This window comes from Podarcis gaigeae (genome assembly GCF_964106915.1).
Source record: "Podarcis gaigeae genome assembly, chromosome: 9".
Lineage (NCBI taxonomy): Eukaryota > Metazoa > Chordata > Lepidosauria > Squamata > Lacertidae > Podarcis > Podarcis gaigeae.
The window spans coordinates 28,402,836-28,420,092 of NC_139685.1; the positions used below are offsets into that span (position 1 = coordinate 28,402,836).

The 17,257-nt window shown below is 42.5% G+C and overlaps 1 protein-coding gene across 6 annotated transcripts in view; it reads left to right on the forward strand.

Moving 5' to 3' along the window:
- FAT1 (FAT atypical cadherin 1) overlaps positions 1-17,257 on the forward strand; it is a 119,461-nt gene that overhangs the window by 39,676 nt on the left and 62,528 nt on the right. For all 6 annotated transcript variants that reach the window (XR_014568037.1, XM_083755157.1, XM_083755159.1 and 3 more), the window contains exon 3: positions 4,334-4,648. Coding sequence is in view for 5 of the 6 variants with exons in the window: in XM_083755157.1 (XP_083611283.1) it covers positions 4,334-4,648 (315 nt within the window). In the remaining variant the exon portion in view is untranslated. The remainder of the gene's footprint in view (positions 1-4,333; positions 4,649-17,257) is intronic.

Sequence of the window (17,257 nt, forward strand, 5' to 3'; positions counted from 1 at the left end):
GTATAGACAATTTTTTTAAAAAAAAGTCACAGGCCCATTGCTGACAAAAAAATACAATGTTTCTTTTCATGACATGTCAAATGCAATTCAGAAATTTGGTTGAAATTAAGTCCAATGAAGCAGTCAGTTGGAATACTTAAAATTCTACACCAGAGTGTCACATAGTTATTCCTCCAAGAACTCTGAACCCATTTTGATTTTGCAATATACTGTGTGGTGTGTGTTTTTTTCATCGAGGCTTTCTAGTAATCTGGAGCGGTGACCCAAATAAAGACTCAGCCACATTTGTGCAAGTCTTGCTGATCTTGCCAAGCATAAAAGGCAGCAGGAGTTCCATCTCTACTTTTTAATGAAGTGGGTTTTGTTTTTGTTTTGTTTGGATTTTTTTAAAAAAAAACACACGTTCCATTCCAGCACCACTCCTTTAACTGTATTAATGGATCTGTAAAATGTAACTGGGATGGTTTAATTAATACTCAGTGTCTGCCCACTTAAAAGACTTGGGAAAACAAAGCCATTTTAACACTAACCTGCTACTTTTGAGAGAGCCAGCTCAGAATTTCACGCAGGCAGGATATTATAATTGTACCGAGGAAGTCTCTTGTAATGATTGCTTTACAGTGGTACCTCGGTTTATGAACTTAATCTGTTCCAGAAGTCCGTTCTTAAACCAAAACCGTTTTTAAACCAAGGTGCACTTTCCCTAATGAGGCCTCCCCTCCCGCCACCAGTGCCCTTCCATCGTTTTGATTCCGTTCTTAGACCGAGGTAAAGTTCTCAAACCGGGACACTATTTCCGGTTTTGCAGAGTTTGTAAACTGAATCGTTCTTAAACCGGACTGTTCTTAAACCGAGGTACCACTGTGTTTGGTTATTCCTAGTGCGTGATGCATGCATTGCCGTTCTCATTCACCTTGAGCAGAATATGTGGTTCTTTCCCCCCTCACACCTCTTAAGCAATATGGGCTAAGCTTTGGCATGTAGTATGAGAGTTCTTGTTTGTGGTGCACCCTTGAGAGAGCCCATTTTCCATGAGCACAGGGAAGGGAGCTTCCATAAGCAAAGTGTTACCATGGGTGGGGTCATCCTAGGTGTGGAATATTAATAGTGCAATCCTATGCAAGTCTTCCCAGATGGTGGCTCGGAGATTGATATTGATGGATTGGGGTCATAAAGATATGATACTCTTTAATCATTGGATTGACAGTATGACAACAGTTGCAATTTATGAATGAACTGCTTACAGATGCAGACTTAGTTTGGATAAATATGATAATGTTTGGAGTGAGTTTATACAGAATATACAGAATGTAGCAGGCTATTAACATCTACATAAGTATTAGGAAAATAAAACTATATCAATTTATATGAGAATATATTGCATTTTTGTGTATATATTTTTCTTATAAACATTTTTGTTTTTTCTCCCTCTCACATTTCCTTCTCTTTTTCTGTATCACTTTATTTCTTTATAACTGTATTTTTTCCCAAAATAATAATTATAATATGCCCATAAGTAAATCGCTGCCGAGTTCAGTGGGACTTACTCCCAAAGAAGTCATATAGCATTACAGTCTAATCTTACAAAGAAGCATATTGCTGCATTCTTTGTGTGTTGAGAGTGGATGTGTCTTAAGGCAAAGTGTAGAAAGCTGCCTTTCAGTTTCATGTCTCCTGGGAATTAGTTAAGGATCCACTCCCTTTTATGTTTACACACCCTGACCAGGCCACATGGGTTATGCTCTCCCAGGCATAGTCCCACTGTGCTGCAGTATGGATCAGAAAACTGTAGACATTAGGATGGGGCTGATCTTATGTGATTTCTGCAGAGAATGCTACCCAACCTGCCTGCTTGCTGCATAGGATAATGTGGGTGGTTGGGTGTAAAGTTAACAAGGGACATTGCTTGAGATGTGTCAAGTTCCCATGCAATATCCCTCTGGCACAGGTAGCTTTGGGTGGGAGCAAACCATATCCCTAGTAATGTCATTGGCGCTGTTGTGTGTAGATACCTCTGGCACTCGTGTAAGAAGCACAACACACACAGCAGTCAGGTTCTCAGTTGATGAGCCATCTAGAAGCAGCACCTATTTTCTCAGTGCTAAAATGTTAGTTTATCCACCTTCTAAGACGGGTCGGCAAGGTTTACCTCACCTGGGCTGGTTCACTCCAGCGGAGATCCCTCTGTGGGCCAGATTGTGTGTGTGCTTGCGATTTTCGGCATCTGTGCATGCACAGATGCGATTTTCGGCGCTGTGGAAGCGAGTCCCTGTGCCACGCTATGCCGGTTTAGAGCAGCATGCGGGGACTCGCTGAGTGGGTGGCTTGGTTTGGGGGTGGCTTGTGGGCCAGTTAAACAACCCCCATGCGCTGCTTGTGGCCCATGGGCCTTAGGTTGCCAACCCCTGTTCTAAGACACCTATAGCCCCTGCAGAAAATGAGTTGCAATTGTGCATTGCTTGAGTGGATTGCCTTGAAAGGTTGTGCAACACAAAAGAAACAGAAGCAGAAGAGTGTTCATCTTCTTCCGGTCTACTGAATGACCCAGCTGTAATGTAGTTCTTTGACATTTCTTAAGACAAGCCTGCTGGCTTCTCTTGGTTCCTGCAAACTCTTGTTCTTTTTACAAGTGATTATTGTGGGTTTTCTACACTTAGCATTAAAAGCAGAAATAAAACCTGGCAGCATAATGTTGTATCAGTGATGCAATAATGGTGTGTGATTGTTATGTGTGCATAAAGAAAATTGCAGCTGAATAATGTGCAGCTAATAAGAGGTTTGGAAGTCTAAAAAGGCAATTTGTTTCATATTTACTAAGGTGGCTTTACTGGCATTAGCAGATTTCTCTGAAATACTACAGCATCATTTTTGTTTGAAGGAGAAGATGATGTACCCAGGTGACAATGTGCGCAGGATAAGAATTTCTACTTTATAAATTTGATATTTGCTTGCCTTTCATATTGTCTCAGCTTGGCTACATTTACAATTTAGCTTCTACAGTGACATCTGGTGGTAGTTCAGAAATTCCTTAAATAGCAGCTCTTTAAGGATTGTTTAAACTAGACATTGAGACAGGGGAATTGAATTTGCATGGTTCAGGACTGGAAATGAACATGACCGATTTATAAAAGGCTCCCCAATTACGAAGTAGATAAAATTCCACTCTGGAGTTGAACTTGGCTCATAATGAGCTCACCTTGATGCCAGCTGTCTCTAGCCTTGCTTGCTATCGGTTTCCCTGCATTTCCAAACTAGCTTTGTATGAAACTGATGGCAAAGAACAGCACTCAGAGGAGCCATCTTAGTGACTACAACTCCCAGCATTACTGGCGGTATTGAAGGCTTCTGTGTAGGTAGTGCAAGTGTTCATTTTGTCACTGAAAACTCTACGCATTTAAACATAGGTCTTCTGCTGACCTTAGCAATTCTTGCTACCAGTTTTCCTTCTCCCTTCCTCACAAGGCAAAGTTTGGAAAAGAAGAGACACTTAGTATAGTGGAGGGCTGATGTGAAGCATTCAGTACTGGTCTATTTTTTCACCTTGTTACATGCTTTGGGAATTTTATGCAAATTGAAAAGTGGGCATTAATGTCCTAAATTGACAAATACTGTACTTTCAGATAGCTACCTTCCGTCCTTCCAAAATAGTTTGGAGAATTCCATAGCTGCAGCTCTCTCTGTCCTGTTATCGTTCTGTCCACATTGTGGTTCCCTGCCTAAGCCACAACGGTGATGAAATCATACCATATTGCCAGGTTTCTAAAAAATGGGCATGCCAAAGGCTAGTTTAATTTTTTAAGCCTCTGCATGACAAACCAGCAGGCCCCAACTACTTCATATAACACATTTATGTCATGGTGTAGGCAGGGCCTGATACAAAAAATAAGTAGTTTGGGGCCTTTACAGCCATTGCTTTTAGCACTGGGATGCTACAAGGGGGAAAGTACCAGAACTCAAGTTTGTGTGCTCCCATCTTTTCCTTCAGGGAAAAGGGGACAAGTGCATTGAGCAACAGGTAACATCTGAACAGGCGTCGTACCTAATACTGATTCTTGCCTCGCATGCTTCTATACTTTATGCTCTACAATCATTGGCTGAATTTTTCCTTACAGTTCATTTGTAATCACTAACTGCCTTTCCTTGAATTTTGTACCATATAAAAAAGTAGAATGCTTCATTTTGGTCTATACAAAATAGCAAGGCTGTGGAAACCATTATGCTTTTCATTTGTGACTTGTGGCAAAGACTTTTTTTTAAAAAAAAAAAGATGCCACGTTCGATAAAATCAATCATGATACTCAACACTGTCTCTTTTTCTCCGTTTCCTATGCAGGTACAATAGCCACTGTTGATTTCCTTGACCGTGAGACTACTTCCCATTACTGGCTTACTGTTTATGCAACAGACAGGGGTGTTGTGCCTCTCTCTTCCTTCGTTGAAATCTATATAGAAGTTGGGGATGTCAACGACAATGCTCCGCAGACGACTCAGCCTGTTTATTACCCAGAAGTCATGGAAAATTCACCTAAGGATATGTCGGTCATTCAGATTGAGGCATTTGATGCAGACTCAGGGTCCAATGACAAGCTGACCTACAAGATTACCAGTGGAAATCCACAGGGATTCTTCTTCATTAATCCAAAAACTGGTAAGTGAATACCATTCTTGACATTTGCAGCTATGAATTGATTCTACATTTTAAAAATAGAAAAGGAAAGACATGATTGGGAAAAAGAGAGGAACATCCCTGATTCTGAATTCTGATTTGTACTTGCGCAGGAAGTCCATGAATAGGATTGTTGATGCAGAGGTGATCTACACACTAATCTGAATTGCCGTCATTTCAGAATGCAATGGAGAATCCCATTTGAATGCTTTGTGCACAAAATCTTTCTGCAGATTAGAAATTAAGGCTTCGGCTTTTCTCCCAGGTATCCTGATGTTCCATGGGTTAGGAAGTCCTCTTTTTTAATGTGGTGCAGAAACATGTGATCCTTCAGTTGTATGAATTAGTAATTCCAGGAAGTTTGTACTGTGTAGTTTTGCTGAACTACTAGCCTTCAGTGGTAGAGGGGAGACACTTGGGATTTCTCTACCTAATGAATTGTATCTGGAAATATTACAGGTTGGACTGAGAGTAGGACAGGGGATGCAACAAAGTAATAGGAACTATGCAAATATTTATTGGACTTTTTCATAAACATAGGAAGATGAATATTTTGATACATGAGCAATACATGTACTAGGCACCTGGGGTGTCAGCTAAAGATAATCATTTGAGTGAAGGGGGATGTTTTGGAGAACCAATTGGATACTGGTTAGACTGTCAATATTATACTGTATGTGGAAATCAACAGTATAAGTGGGGATGAAGGTTTAAGCTTTGTTTGGCTTCTTGACCTAGTTTGTGTAGGATTAGTCCTGTGTTGAGTTATCCTCTGGGATGATCTCATGGGTCACTTTTACCAAAAGAATGCCGTATCTTTGAAGACATGAGAAACTTTTACTTTGCATCCTCTTTATTTGTTGGGTATACTTTTGACATGTTTTGGTTAAATTTTAACTCAGTTGTCTTGACTCCACCAATGTGAGCTCAGTGGACGAATAAATTCCCAGCCACCAGAGAAAATAAAGTGGTGAGGAGCTTAGAGGATCCCTCCACTCTAATCCTGGAATTAATTTAAAAATCAAATCACATAAAATCAAAATTCTACCTCTTGCAGGGCTTGGCTAAGATTGAACATGTTTGCTCTCTTGGTTAAAGCAACAGGAACTATTGCGGAAATCCGCCCAAGTAAGAGACATTCACAAGAGTCCCCTTAATATCTTGGTGGAAAAAACTTTGGCCCAAACATAACCCAGAGATTATGGGGACAATATGGGGACAAACTCCATTTTGAATCTAGCACAGAGACAAAGCCAAGAGTGGTTGGGACATATTTCCTCCCCCTCCCTCCCTTTCCCCCTCTCTCTGTTGTCCCCCTTCCCCATTTTTTCTTTCCAACATCATGAAAATAGCCTGAGGGCTGCAGGTTCCCCACTCTTTATTTTGTGAGTAGTTTACAAATAAGAAATGCAACATTCCGTTATTGTTCCACCTATCTTAGCATTGTATGAGACACGGGTGGTGTTGTGGGTTAAACCACAGAGCCTAGGACTTGCCGATCAGAAGGTCAGCGGCTCGAATCCCCGCAACGGGATGAGCTCCTGTTGTTCGGTCCCTGCTCCTGCCAACCTAGCAGTTCGAAAGCATGAAGTGCTAGTAGATAATTAGGTACTGCTCTGGTGGGAAGGTACTGTATTTTTCGCACGATTGAACGCACCGGACCATAGGACGCACCTAGTTTTTTTGGGGGGGAAATAAAGTGGGGGAAATTCCCTTTATTTCCCCCCCCCCAAAGCAGGTCAGGGAAACCGAACCAAGTCGAGGAACTGCGGGATAGTGGCACTGCGCCTCCCTGCTGTCCCCCGAGCTTGTGGGGCTGGCTGATGTCTGCCTGGCACGCGGGGGGCTCTGCTTCAGCGGGCCCCACCCGCCAGGCAGCAGGCTGCTATCCGCAGAGTGGGGAGCCCTGCGGGGAACTCCTGCAAGGCTCCCCACGCTGCGGATGTGTTCCCGAAGTGCCGGGCACTCTGCTTTCAGGGCGCCCGACACTCCGGGAAGCAGGCTGCTATCCGCAGCTTGGGGAGCCCTGCGGGGAACTCCTGCAGGGCTCCGCACGCTGCAGATGTCTGCCTGGCGCGAGGGGCGCTCTGCTTCAGGGCGCCAGGCAGCAGGCTGCTATCCACAGCATGGGGAGCCCTGCGGGGAACTCCTGCAAGGGTCCCTACGCTGCGGGTGTGTTCCCGAAGCGCCAGGCACTCTGCTTTCAGGGCGCCCGACGCTCCGGGAAGCAGGCTGCTATCCGCAGCCTAGACATCCCTGCGGGACCTCCCACAGGGCTGCCTAGGCTGCGGATGTGTTCCCGAAGCACCGGGCGCTCTGCTTTCAGGGCGCCCGATGCTCCGGGAAGCAGGCTGCTATCCGCAGCCTAGACACGGCTAGCGGAGTGCTAATCCCGAAGCTTGGGGCTTGCGGAGCTCCGCGCGCCCCAAACTTCTGGGTGCCGGCAAGGTCTAGATGGCTAGCGGAGACCTTGCCAGCACCCAGAGGCTTGGGGCGGTTGAGCTCCACACGCCCCAAGCTTCGGGATTAATGCAGCGCTCCGCTAGCCGTGGAAGCGGATAGCTTCCTGAAGCCTGGAGAGAGGAGGGAAAAAGTGTGTCCTATGTTGCGAAAAATACGGTAAATGGTGTTTCCATGCACTGCTCTGGTTTGCCAGAAGCGGCTTAGTCATGCTGGCCACATAACCCGGAAGATGTACGCTGGCTCCCTCAGCCAATAAAGCGAGATGAGTGCCGCAACTCCAGAGTTGGCCATGACTGGACCTAATGGTCAGGGGTCCCTTTACTTTTTATCTTAACATTTGGGTTAATCTTTTGGAATAATATTGAAATGGATTGCAAAGAAATCTTGGATATTTCATCATCTTAACTGTGGGTTTCTGCTCTTACTTGTTCTGCAAGCTTCCATCAAGAACTGCTGAAGTGCCTTGCATGTGAAGTTTGCATTGAAATGAAAATTACGCAGGGCCAGAGACTGGCAATCCATGTTGAAATTTCCAACCAGCAACTTGCAGTTCTATCACTCGTCTATACCTACTTCAAGATGTACAATTTCATTAATAGAGACCTACATTTTTCCTTTCCTGGATCTAATACTGTCAGTGGGAATACGACCATGGGAGTAGAGGATGAGGAGAAAATCAAGCCGAGATTAACTGAAAAAACTGGTGGTCATTCAATCTTGAGAGTAGCTAGCTTTTTGACTATTTCATAGTTTTGATCCTTGTATCCATCTGTCTAAAGGGGTGATTTATTCCATTCATTAGCTTTTCAGACAGTTTCCTTCACCTCTCCGCCCTTCTTCATTTGAGCAATGGATTAAGGCTAAATATGCTACGAATGTTGTGTCTTAGATCTTTCTGTGTATATAATTTTTTCTGTTTCCTTTTGTTGATACATATCTGAAAGCCCTCGCCCCCCGGCACCTATACGCCATTTTCTTTCAGATCAATGGCATTTTCTCCAAAATTCTTGAGCCATGAATACCTTAAATGTTTGCTAGTTTTCTGCACTAAATTATTTGGGTCACCTTCTAACTTTAGATGTTGCTTAGCAAGAGTAACAAGAATATAAGCATTTCATTCAAAAAACCCCAAAACCCAGCAAGTGTTCATCAATGTTCCTTTGTAACTCTGATATTTCAGTTACTGCTTTGATGAAAAAACAATTCAAAGCCAAATACAGATATAAAGTAAAATAATAGATGAACAAAACCACAAGATCCCCTGCTTTCATATGCACACAAACTCAATGAGTTGTAAACAGGAATCATGTGGTATATATAGAGCACAGCATTTCAGAATTCAAATATTGATCAACATCCATTGCCCACCCAAGAAGACTGAGTGCTGATTGGTCTGTTTTTGTGGTTCTCTCTATGTAGGGTCCCCCCCCATAAAAAATTGTACTTCTGCAAACATTAGGGTGGATCATGCTATTTTTGCTAGAGAAACAATGGTGTTCACTGCCTGAACATGGGAAATAGAGGGGAAGACAAAATCCGGACTGAATTTAAGGGTTGGGAGGAAGCTTAAGTTAGCTTAAGCTTACTTAAGTAAGCTTAAGTAAAATGTTGCATTTAAAATATTTCTTGCTCAGTGTTGCAGAAAAACCTCTGTTGTTTCAGTTCTTTCTGAATATGTTCTATTTCCCAGTAGCTGTCGGTATTCATAAAGTTGTGTGTGCAGGTCTCTCTCTCTCTTTTGGAGTGGGGGGAGAGTTCATTTTATTTTGAACCAATTCCATCTTTCTGTCTTCTTGCACTTTGAAGAAGGAAAGCATTCAACTTTTATTTAATTGTTCAGCATGAAAGCACCACATGAAATTGGAAGACAATGGCTGCGATTTAAGCCGCCCCAGTGTTAATGGCTCAGCCATGTGAGGCACTTGAATTCAAGTAGAGAGAAGGAGAGGCTTGTTAATTACCTGGGGACGTACAACCATTAAATTGCAACTCCCAAACAAAAAAGGATTGATTGATTTTCCATGGATCTGTTTTAAATGCAGATATGTTAGCCCAGCACTACTGAAAGGTTCCTGGTTTGAAGCTTGAGGTCCTGGTGTTAAAAGATGCTGAGAGAGGATATATTGAAGTGAAACATGTGCTACCCTGCCTTGCTGGTAGCAGCTGTATAGCAGCTAGATGCTCTACGAAAGGTGTGTTGTTAACAGTGACAGCACGCATGCATTAGTTAACATCTGTTAAACAGGCACATGGACAGAAAACATCTACTCATGTCCAGGCTTGCTATTATTAACATGTTAGCCTATGTTTACCACATAGTGATGATTTCTATGTGCCATGTTAGTGTGAATGGGGTACTGGTTACTGACAATGGCTTCCTTCATGGGCTATTGGTTATAAGACTATTCATCAGTATGATTTCTCCCAGGGCTGTTTTTCTAGATAGAGGTGCTAGAACTCACCATGATCACCTCAGTTGTTCTCTAATAGTAGAAATGGCTCCCATCTGAGAGGTGCCGGAACCGAGTTCCATCGGGTTCCAGCTGAAAAAAAAGCCTTGCTCTTCAGGCTACTCAGGGCTATATTTTATCTGAAAAATTGAAAGGTGTGTTTGCTAGATTAGTGTGCCTCATTTCTTATGTTTACAAACTTTTAAAGAATTATTTTGACTAGGCTTCATTTACAGATATAAAAACGGAGGCAACAATGTCTTTGTGGATACATTTCTGCTTGACTCGTGCAGGGATCTGCATTTTGAGACCTATTCGACTTTTTGTGTCAGCTCTGTTTCAAAAACATAGTTTCATAGTTACTATTTGTGTTTATTAGTCACTTTATTCATAAAAAAATGACTCACAAAATAAAGTCCTATTTGTATCTTGTCCATTTATCTGTCTCTCCTTAATAAAAAATAGATTTCCTGTTCTCTTTATTATTTGAGCAATGTTACCAAAAGCATGCTCAGCCTCCTAGTGAACTCAGCATATTGATGGAGACTTCCATAAAGTTTAAACAAAGGAATTAATTTGTTGTTAACAAGGGCAGAGGAATCTCACTACAAAGTTTACTGGTGTCTATTAATCCTCAAAGCACTGTGAACTCATAAAATGCAGAGAGCCAACGCCAGATAGTCTGCCTTACTTCTCCTATCATCTTACAACTTTCCTGACCCTTTGAGGGAACTGTGGTGGAAGATCTGAAGATTGAGTAAAATGAAATCGGAAATGGGTGCAGCTGTAAACAACATCCAAAGACTTCCTATAGCATTGGGAAACCACTTTGTGCGGAAATAAATGACCTGTAGTTGCACAATAGCCTGTCATGGAGGATGCCTCCCTTGTTTAACTGCTTGAGGTTTTAGATTTCCGGCATCAGGTTTAAGTCACATACTACATTAGCAGGAAAACACAAATTTCCATTCATTTGCTATGTTCAGTTCCTTTTGTGTTAGAAATAAATAAAAATTCTCCTCCAGGAGAAAATCATTTCTATAATTGTGTAATGTTGTTTTCCAGTTCAGTAAAGACCATACAGATTATGGATCCCAGTTGTTACATATCAGGTAATGAAAATGTTGTGAACTGTTATGTAGTGATCATATGTCCTCAAGCAATATTTGATAGCAGAGTTGTAAAGGGATGGTAGTGTCATTGTAAACACAGATGAAAGGTGATTTTTTTAAAAAAGAAAAATTTCCGCTAATACAGGAACAAGAATAAAAAACATCTTCTAGACTTTCAAAATGCACAATTCTGTCCCATATATATTCTTGTGCACAATGATGACTTTTATTAAGAGCTTAGCATGTTTTTGAACTGTTGGATAGGCAGCATAATTTGTGCAAGCTGCATTAGCTTGTTTATGGAATTTGAAAATTTTAGACTTCACCTGATGAAGGAACCTATACTAAAAGCAAGTTCCGCTTTCGTTTGGTTCTCTGCACAAGCAGAAAGAACAGAACTAAATGCAGGGTATACATTTGAGTTCAAAGTGACTCAAGGCATGCAAAGTTTGTACTTTCCCCTGAACATGATTTAAAGTTAAGTTCAGTGGAGCAGTTATACCAAGGCACAAAATAATTCCCGCAAGGCCTACATGGGTCAGAAATTTATCCTTTTTTATGTATTTGGGATTGTGGGGTTTTTTGGGAGAAGCTTCAGACAAATACGCAAAGTATGAAAAGTGGGCATCTGATATCTCTACTAATCAGTAAGTTCAGAACTTAGATCTGAAGGTGAAGAATGCCTTGCTGAAGCTTTGCAGGGTCTTTGTCTAGTTATTTGTGAGATGGAAGACTACCTAGGTATCACTGCCTTGAGTTCTGCTGTGGAAGAAAGGTGGAGTATATGTGTAATACATAATAATAATTTTTTGTTTAGGCTGTAATAAGCTAATTCTTAACGTTAGATCCATGTTCTGTACATATGGGGACAGCAGGCGATGCAGTCATTGTCTCAGTTCCATCACTGCTCCTCTAGCTCCCAATGTGTGGGGAGTTGTAAGCTGTGATGACAGTGACTAGGGAGTGCAGGAAGAATGCCCGCTTAGGAGTGAAGAAGCAGCTGACCCCCGAGCAAAGAGTAGGCCTCAACAGAGGGTGGGACTCTTGCCAATGGTTTCAAGTCACAAGAAAGGAGAGTCCAGCTAAGCATCAGGAAGAACTTTCTGACAATAAAAGCTGTTTGATCGTGGAACAGACTCCCTCAGAAGATGGTGAACTCTCCTTCATTGGAGGTTTTTAAGCAGAGGTTGGATGGCCATCTGTCATGGATGCTTTAGTTGAGATTCCTGCATTACTAGATGATCCTGGGGATCCATTCCAACTCTTATGATTCTGTCACTACAGACGTCCTTTACAAACATGCATATGTAGCATAGCTGTCAATTTACAGATTTGAAAATAAGGGACCAGCAGCCTTGAAAATAAGGGATCAGCAGCCCAAATAAGGGATTTTCCGGGCACAGGTATGTTCAACTTCTGAGCCCCCTCCGAGCCAAAGGCAGAAAGCCCAGCCAGCAGCCAAACGAAGCCTCAAGCGGTGGTTCCCACAGCAAGCAACCCGGCAAAGGGGATGCAGCAAGGAAAACCACTGTCACCTTTCTGCTGGTAAGCACTGAGCAAAGGAGAGTCCCCAGGCAACGCGGCCGATTTGATCGGCACAAGGCATGCAAGCTCCACCCCCCCAGTCGTTCTTAGACTCCTTATTGGGTGAGCAACGCAGCCAAGCAACACAGTTGGAGCCTCCCTCCTCCCTGGCCGGCAGGGAGGGAGGGAGAGGAGCTGCTTCCTTTGAAACCCAGGAAATTTAAGGGACATCATCAATAAGGGACAGCAGCGGGACACAGAGGGGGGAAAGGGAGTTTCCCGCCAGATAAGGGATGGTTGACAGCTATGACATGTAGTTGTCTCTGATTAGAAGAGCATAGGTTTGCTGTGCCAGTTTGAACATAGGTCCAGTGGCAGACTGTGAAGAGGAATGGAGTTTACTCTTCAATATTTTGTTAATGTTCTTTGGATTAGGAGTAGCGATTTCAAGAGACAACCAGGGATGTATCTACTTGTAGGGACTGGTAGCGTTCAGGCATCATGGTAAGCAATAGTTGATGGTTTACCAGGTATGACTGGGTCATGCCTGTTTTGCTCCTTCTGGTCTCACTGGGGAGAAACAAACCTTGGTGCATAAGAAAAGCCCTGCTGGATCAGACTAAAGACCGATGTAGTCTGGTGTCTTAAAGCAGCCAACGTTATGGCCATGCGAAGCCCTCAGGCAGCATATGAGACCAGCAGCACTCTCCTCCCTTGAGCCTCTCGCTGTTTTAAAACCTTGCAGCATAAACAGAGTTCTCTCTGTCCACACTATCCTGCTTTCAATGGAACAAACACTGAGAGGCATTCAAATACACCTCTGCACCGGAGATGCGCATTTTAGGTATGTATGCGAATGTGTATTCCACCAAAAGGAAGATCGTGTGAACAGATGACATTCTGTACTTGAATGCACATTTGATTTTGGCTGATTGTTTCCAACTCAGCTAATGATGTTTGCAGAAAGCTACTTCTGCATATGGATCTCCTTCAGTGGATAAGTCAAGGAAGTATAAGAGTGTGATCAGAGAAGAGAGCTGGAAACAAATTCCGTCTTTGCCCCTTACCGTCATCTGTTTCATCCATGTCATTTTGTTATTTGCAGAAGGGCAGCACAATTTCCCCACTTTAATCTTGCACTCTGCTGCCGTGCTTCAAATTTGAAGAAATACTTCTTTTTCACTTTTATGGGTTTTCAGTCTTCTTACATGTTCCCTTTTGCCCTGCTGAGAAGTAAACAAGGGAGTCCTGTACAGTATCGTTTTTCAAACCCACTGCCATCCTAAGCCATTTGAGACCAGTTTTTCAAACAAACAGTACAAAAGCTTCTAAGGTCAATGAAAGAAAGCCATCTAGAAAAGCTTTCTCACTCAGCCCTCTAGAAGCATTTTGTTCAAATATTAGCCTTTCCAATCATTCAAACTCGTAGTCTGGTGAATCTGATGTCAAACAATGAAACCATCAAAACAGGTAAAAAAGCTGTCATATTACATGGCGATATATATATCTTTCTGCTTTCCTGCTCCTATCCCATGTTTACTTTAAAGAAAATGGAATAATAGAATAGAATACTGCATTTAAAATATAAGGTTGTACTTTTTAAAAACAACAACACCCCCACATTATACAGTCCTGAAACAGTCATACCAATACTGTTCTGTGCAGTTTTGAAGGCAGCGCTCAAATGGGATAATTAGAGATATTGGTTGAATTATCTCTTTTGTGATGTAATTAATTGCAAACATTCATATTGTGCCTTTTTAATTAGGTCTGCCCGGCCACTTTAGCCAATCTACACCCTTCTGCACTACACCTGCCAGGGCAGGTGAGGATAGGTGAGGGTAGGTCTTAATTGAAATATTATTTGCAGAGACAGCTGACCAGCTCTTTAGTGGTGCCAACAAAGTCTCTTTCAAAGGGCATGGTGAGATGGTGCTTTGAGAGGGGGCTCTTTAATAAATTTTCAGAAGCCCTTCTCAAAGCACTGTTTTCTGCACCACTTTGAATGGAGCTTTGGAAGATCCAATGGTCATCCAATTGTCATATCTTCAGAAGTTCACTTCAAAGCGCTATGCTGATTGATTGGCAGGGGGCTCCGCCCATCTTGTCAGATTTGACCCATAGGGGGTTCTTCTTGTTGTTATTAATATAGGCAGAGGGCCTTCTCGGTAGTGGCACCCGCCTTGTGGAATGCCCTCCCACCAGATGTCAAAGAGAACTAGATGTCAAAGAGAACAAGAAGATGTTTTAGAAGACAACAAGATGTTTTAGAAGACATCTGAAGGCAGCCCTGTTTAGGGAAGCTTTTAATGTTTGATGGACTACTGTATTTTAATATTTTGTTGGAAGCTGCCCAGAGTGGCTGGGGAAACCCAGCCTGATGGGCGGGGTATTATTATTATTATTATTATTAATTTGCCACCCACCTGACTGGGTTGCCCTTCAGATGTCTTTTAAAAATCACATCTGTTTGACATCTGCTGGGAGGGCATTCCACAGGACGGGCACAACTACCGAAAGGGCCCTCTGCCTCAATTCCTGTAACCTCACCTCTCGCAGTGGCTAAAAGTTTCCCAACCTCTCTGCTTTAATAAATATAAAGGTGCTTAATTCTCCTCTACCAGAAGAGGACTTGATTTCTTTGTCAATTATGTCACAAGAATGGTTCTCTGAAAAGCAGGATCCAAGCTTACACACCAAAATGATAATTTAAGGAACTTGCATTATTTGTCAGCCTGACTGTACAAGCCAAATGCGCCAGTAAATAGGTGTTACACTAGTTAGAAATGCTATGCTGGCAAGATATTACAGTGGTACCTCAGGTTACATACGCTTCAGGTTACATACTCCGTTAACCCAGAAATAGTGCTTTAGGTTAAAAACTTTGCTTCAGGTTGAGAACAGAAATCGTGTTCCAGCGGCGCGGCAGCAGCAGGAGGCCCCATTAGCTAAAGTGGTGCTTCAGGTTAAGTACGGACCTCCAGAACGAATTAAGTACTTAACCCGAGGTACCACTGTACAGCTCAAGGCATTGGACCAGTGCTCAAATAGCTGATGGAGGACATTGCACTGAAACATCAATATTTTGAAACTATTGGGGTGCAGTCACCATGTGCAGCAAATCTTGCAGCAAAACTGGGTCAAGGAGTGCCCCAGAACTGCAGACCTGATATTGTTTATTTCTTTCGCAATAATGCCATCCCAATCCAAAACAAACAACAACTCTATTCTTTGATTTGCATTCTTCCTGACCAGTGGCAATTCTAATGTCCTGGTTAGGTTCAGGTCTGTTGACCCATATCCAGTCCATTGATCTTAGTACCAACAGCCTCCATGGACTCAGATGAAAAGGAGAGAGAGCGAGAGAGAGAGAGAGAGAGAGAGAGAGAGAGAGAGAGCGCGCGAGCGCTGGGTGTCATCAGCATACTGATGGCACCAAGCCCCTAATCCCCAGATGATCCTGTTATTTTTAGTAGTTGTTAAAATGTATGGTTGCAGCTTGGAATTATATTGTAGGGCAGCAGAAGATTATGATCAGAAATGTGCGTATTTGATGCTGAAAAGCTAAGAATTGGGACATATTTAAACAGACTTAAATGGATTGTTTCCTTGTGGTTGATCTCTGAATGGCTTTTGCCTGTTACTTGGTTGCTGGCATGTTCTGGAAAGCATAGAACTGTGGTGTATGCTGGCGGGAGAAAAAGTAGAGGCTTAATAAGGAGTTTAATGAGTCTTTACAGGAGATAATGGGATTTACATGCTCAAAAGTTTGGGATTACTTCTGAATTTAATCCCTGCCAGTCTCTAAGCGGACACATTTATCTTGGTTTATATTGCTTGGATGCAAGTAAATCTGAAGGTAACAATCTATAAACAAACAAATAAAACCTAGGCCAATCTAGTATGTATAAAAATAAGAGTGTGACTGATTGTTTTGCAGTCTGAAATAACGGTTCAAAACATAATGCACCCCTTTATGTTAATTTTTTTTTATAGTGCTGCCACCACATGAGACAGATTCCTTGTGGCAGATGTATTGTATGGTCCTGAGGCATACCTTGGAAGCAGGCAGATGACAGATAGATAGATAGATAGATAGATAGATAGATAGATAGATGATAGATAGATCGATGATAGATGATAGATAGATTCTGAATGAGTGAGGTTTGCTTGAGGAAACATTTGCTGAGAGCAGTATATTTTACTGCTTACAAATGATTGTAAGATGGAGGCAGATTTAGCACAGAATTTTTCTTCCGCAGTGCTGCAAACCTCCTTTCACGACAGAACAATCAGGCAAGCATACCGATAAATCAAATGCTACTTCCAGCCCATCTGTCTGAACCCTCCCTGTCTGATCGCTCCATATTGCTGCTTCTCCCACGTACGTCCAGGTGAGGGAACTTAATAAAGTGCCCTGCAGCTCAGTTCCTGAGATGGAAGAGCACAACCTGATCACAGGCACCTGGCAGTGGTCCACTTTATTAACTCTCCCAGCTGGAGGATGAGGAGGAAGCAATAGTGAGGTGAAAAGGGAAGCTGTCTGGTGAGCAGGGAGCTGTAGGAATGATGAGCTTATAGGGGGATAAAAGGATCTTTCAGCATGCTCACCTGATAATACAACTGGGAAGGTTTGCCATGTTGTGAATGGGTGTGAGCCCTCTTTTTATATTTTTATTATACCTGTCTTCAGCTGCAATCAAATCTGGGTGTGATTTAAGAGTGCTACTTCAGCATTCCAGTAAACTATAAGGATACATGGCTTTTGGACTGAAATATAAAGATATGAGAGGCCAATTCATCTTGCCGCCTTAGAATGCCTACATTTACCTTCCTAGTCTCTGTACTGTTGTTCTCTGGCCATCAAGCCCGTATCTTAAGGACCTGTTTCCTTTCCCTGCATTCTGTCACTTAAGAGACTATTGCCTGCAAAGTCAGCAGATTCCTTATCTTGGCATCTGCATGCTTCTTAAAGAGACTGAGGAAGTAGTTTGGCGCGCAGGCGCACGTGCTCACAGTAGTTTTGCCGAAACTTGTTTCTA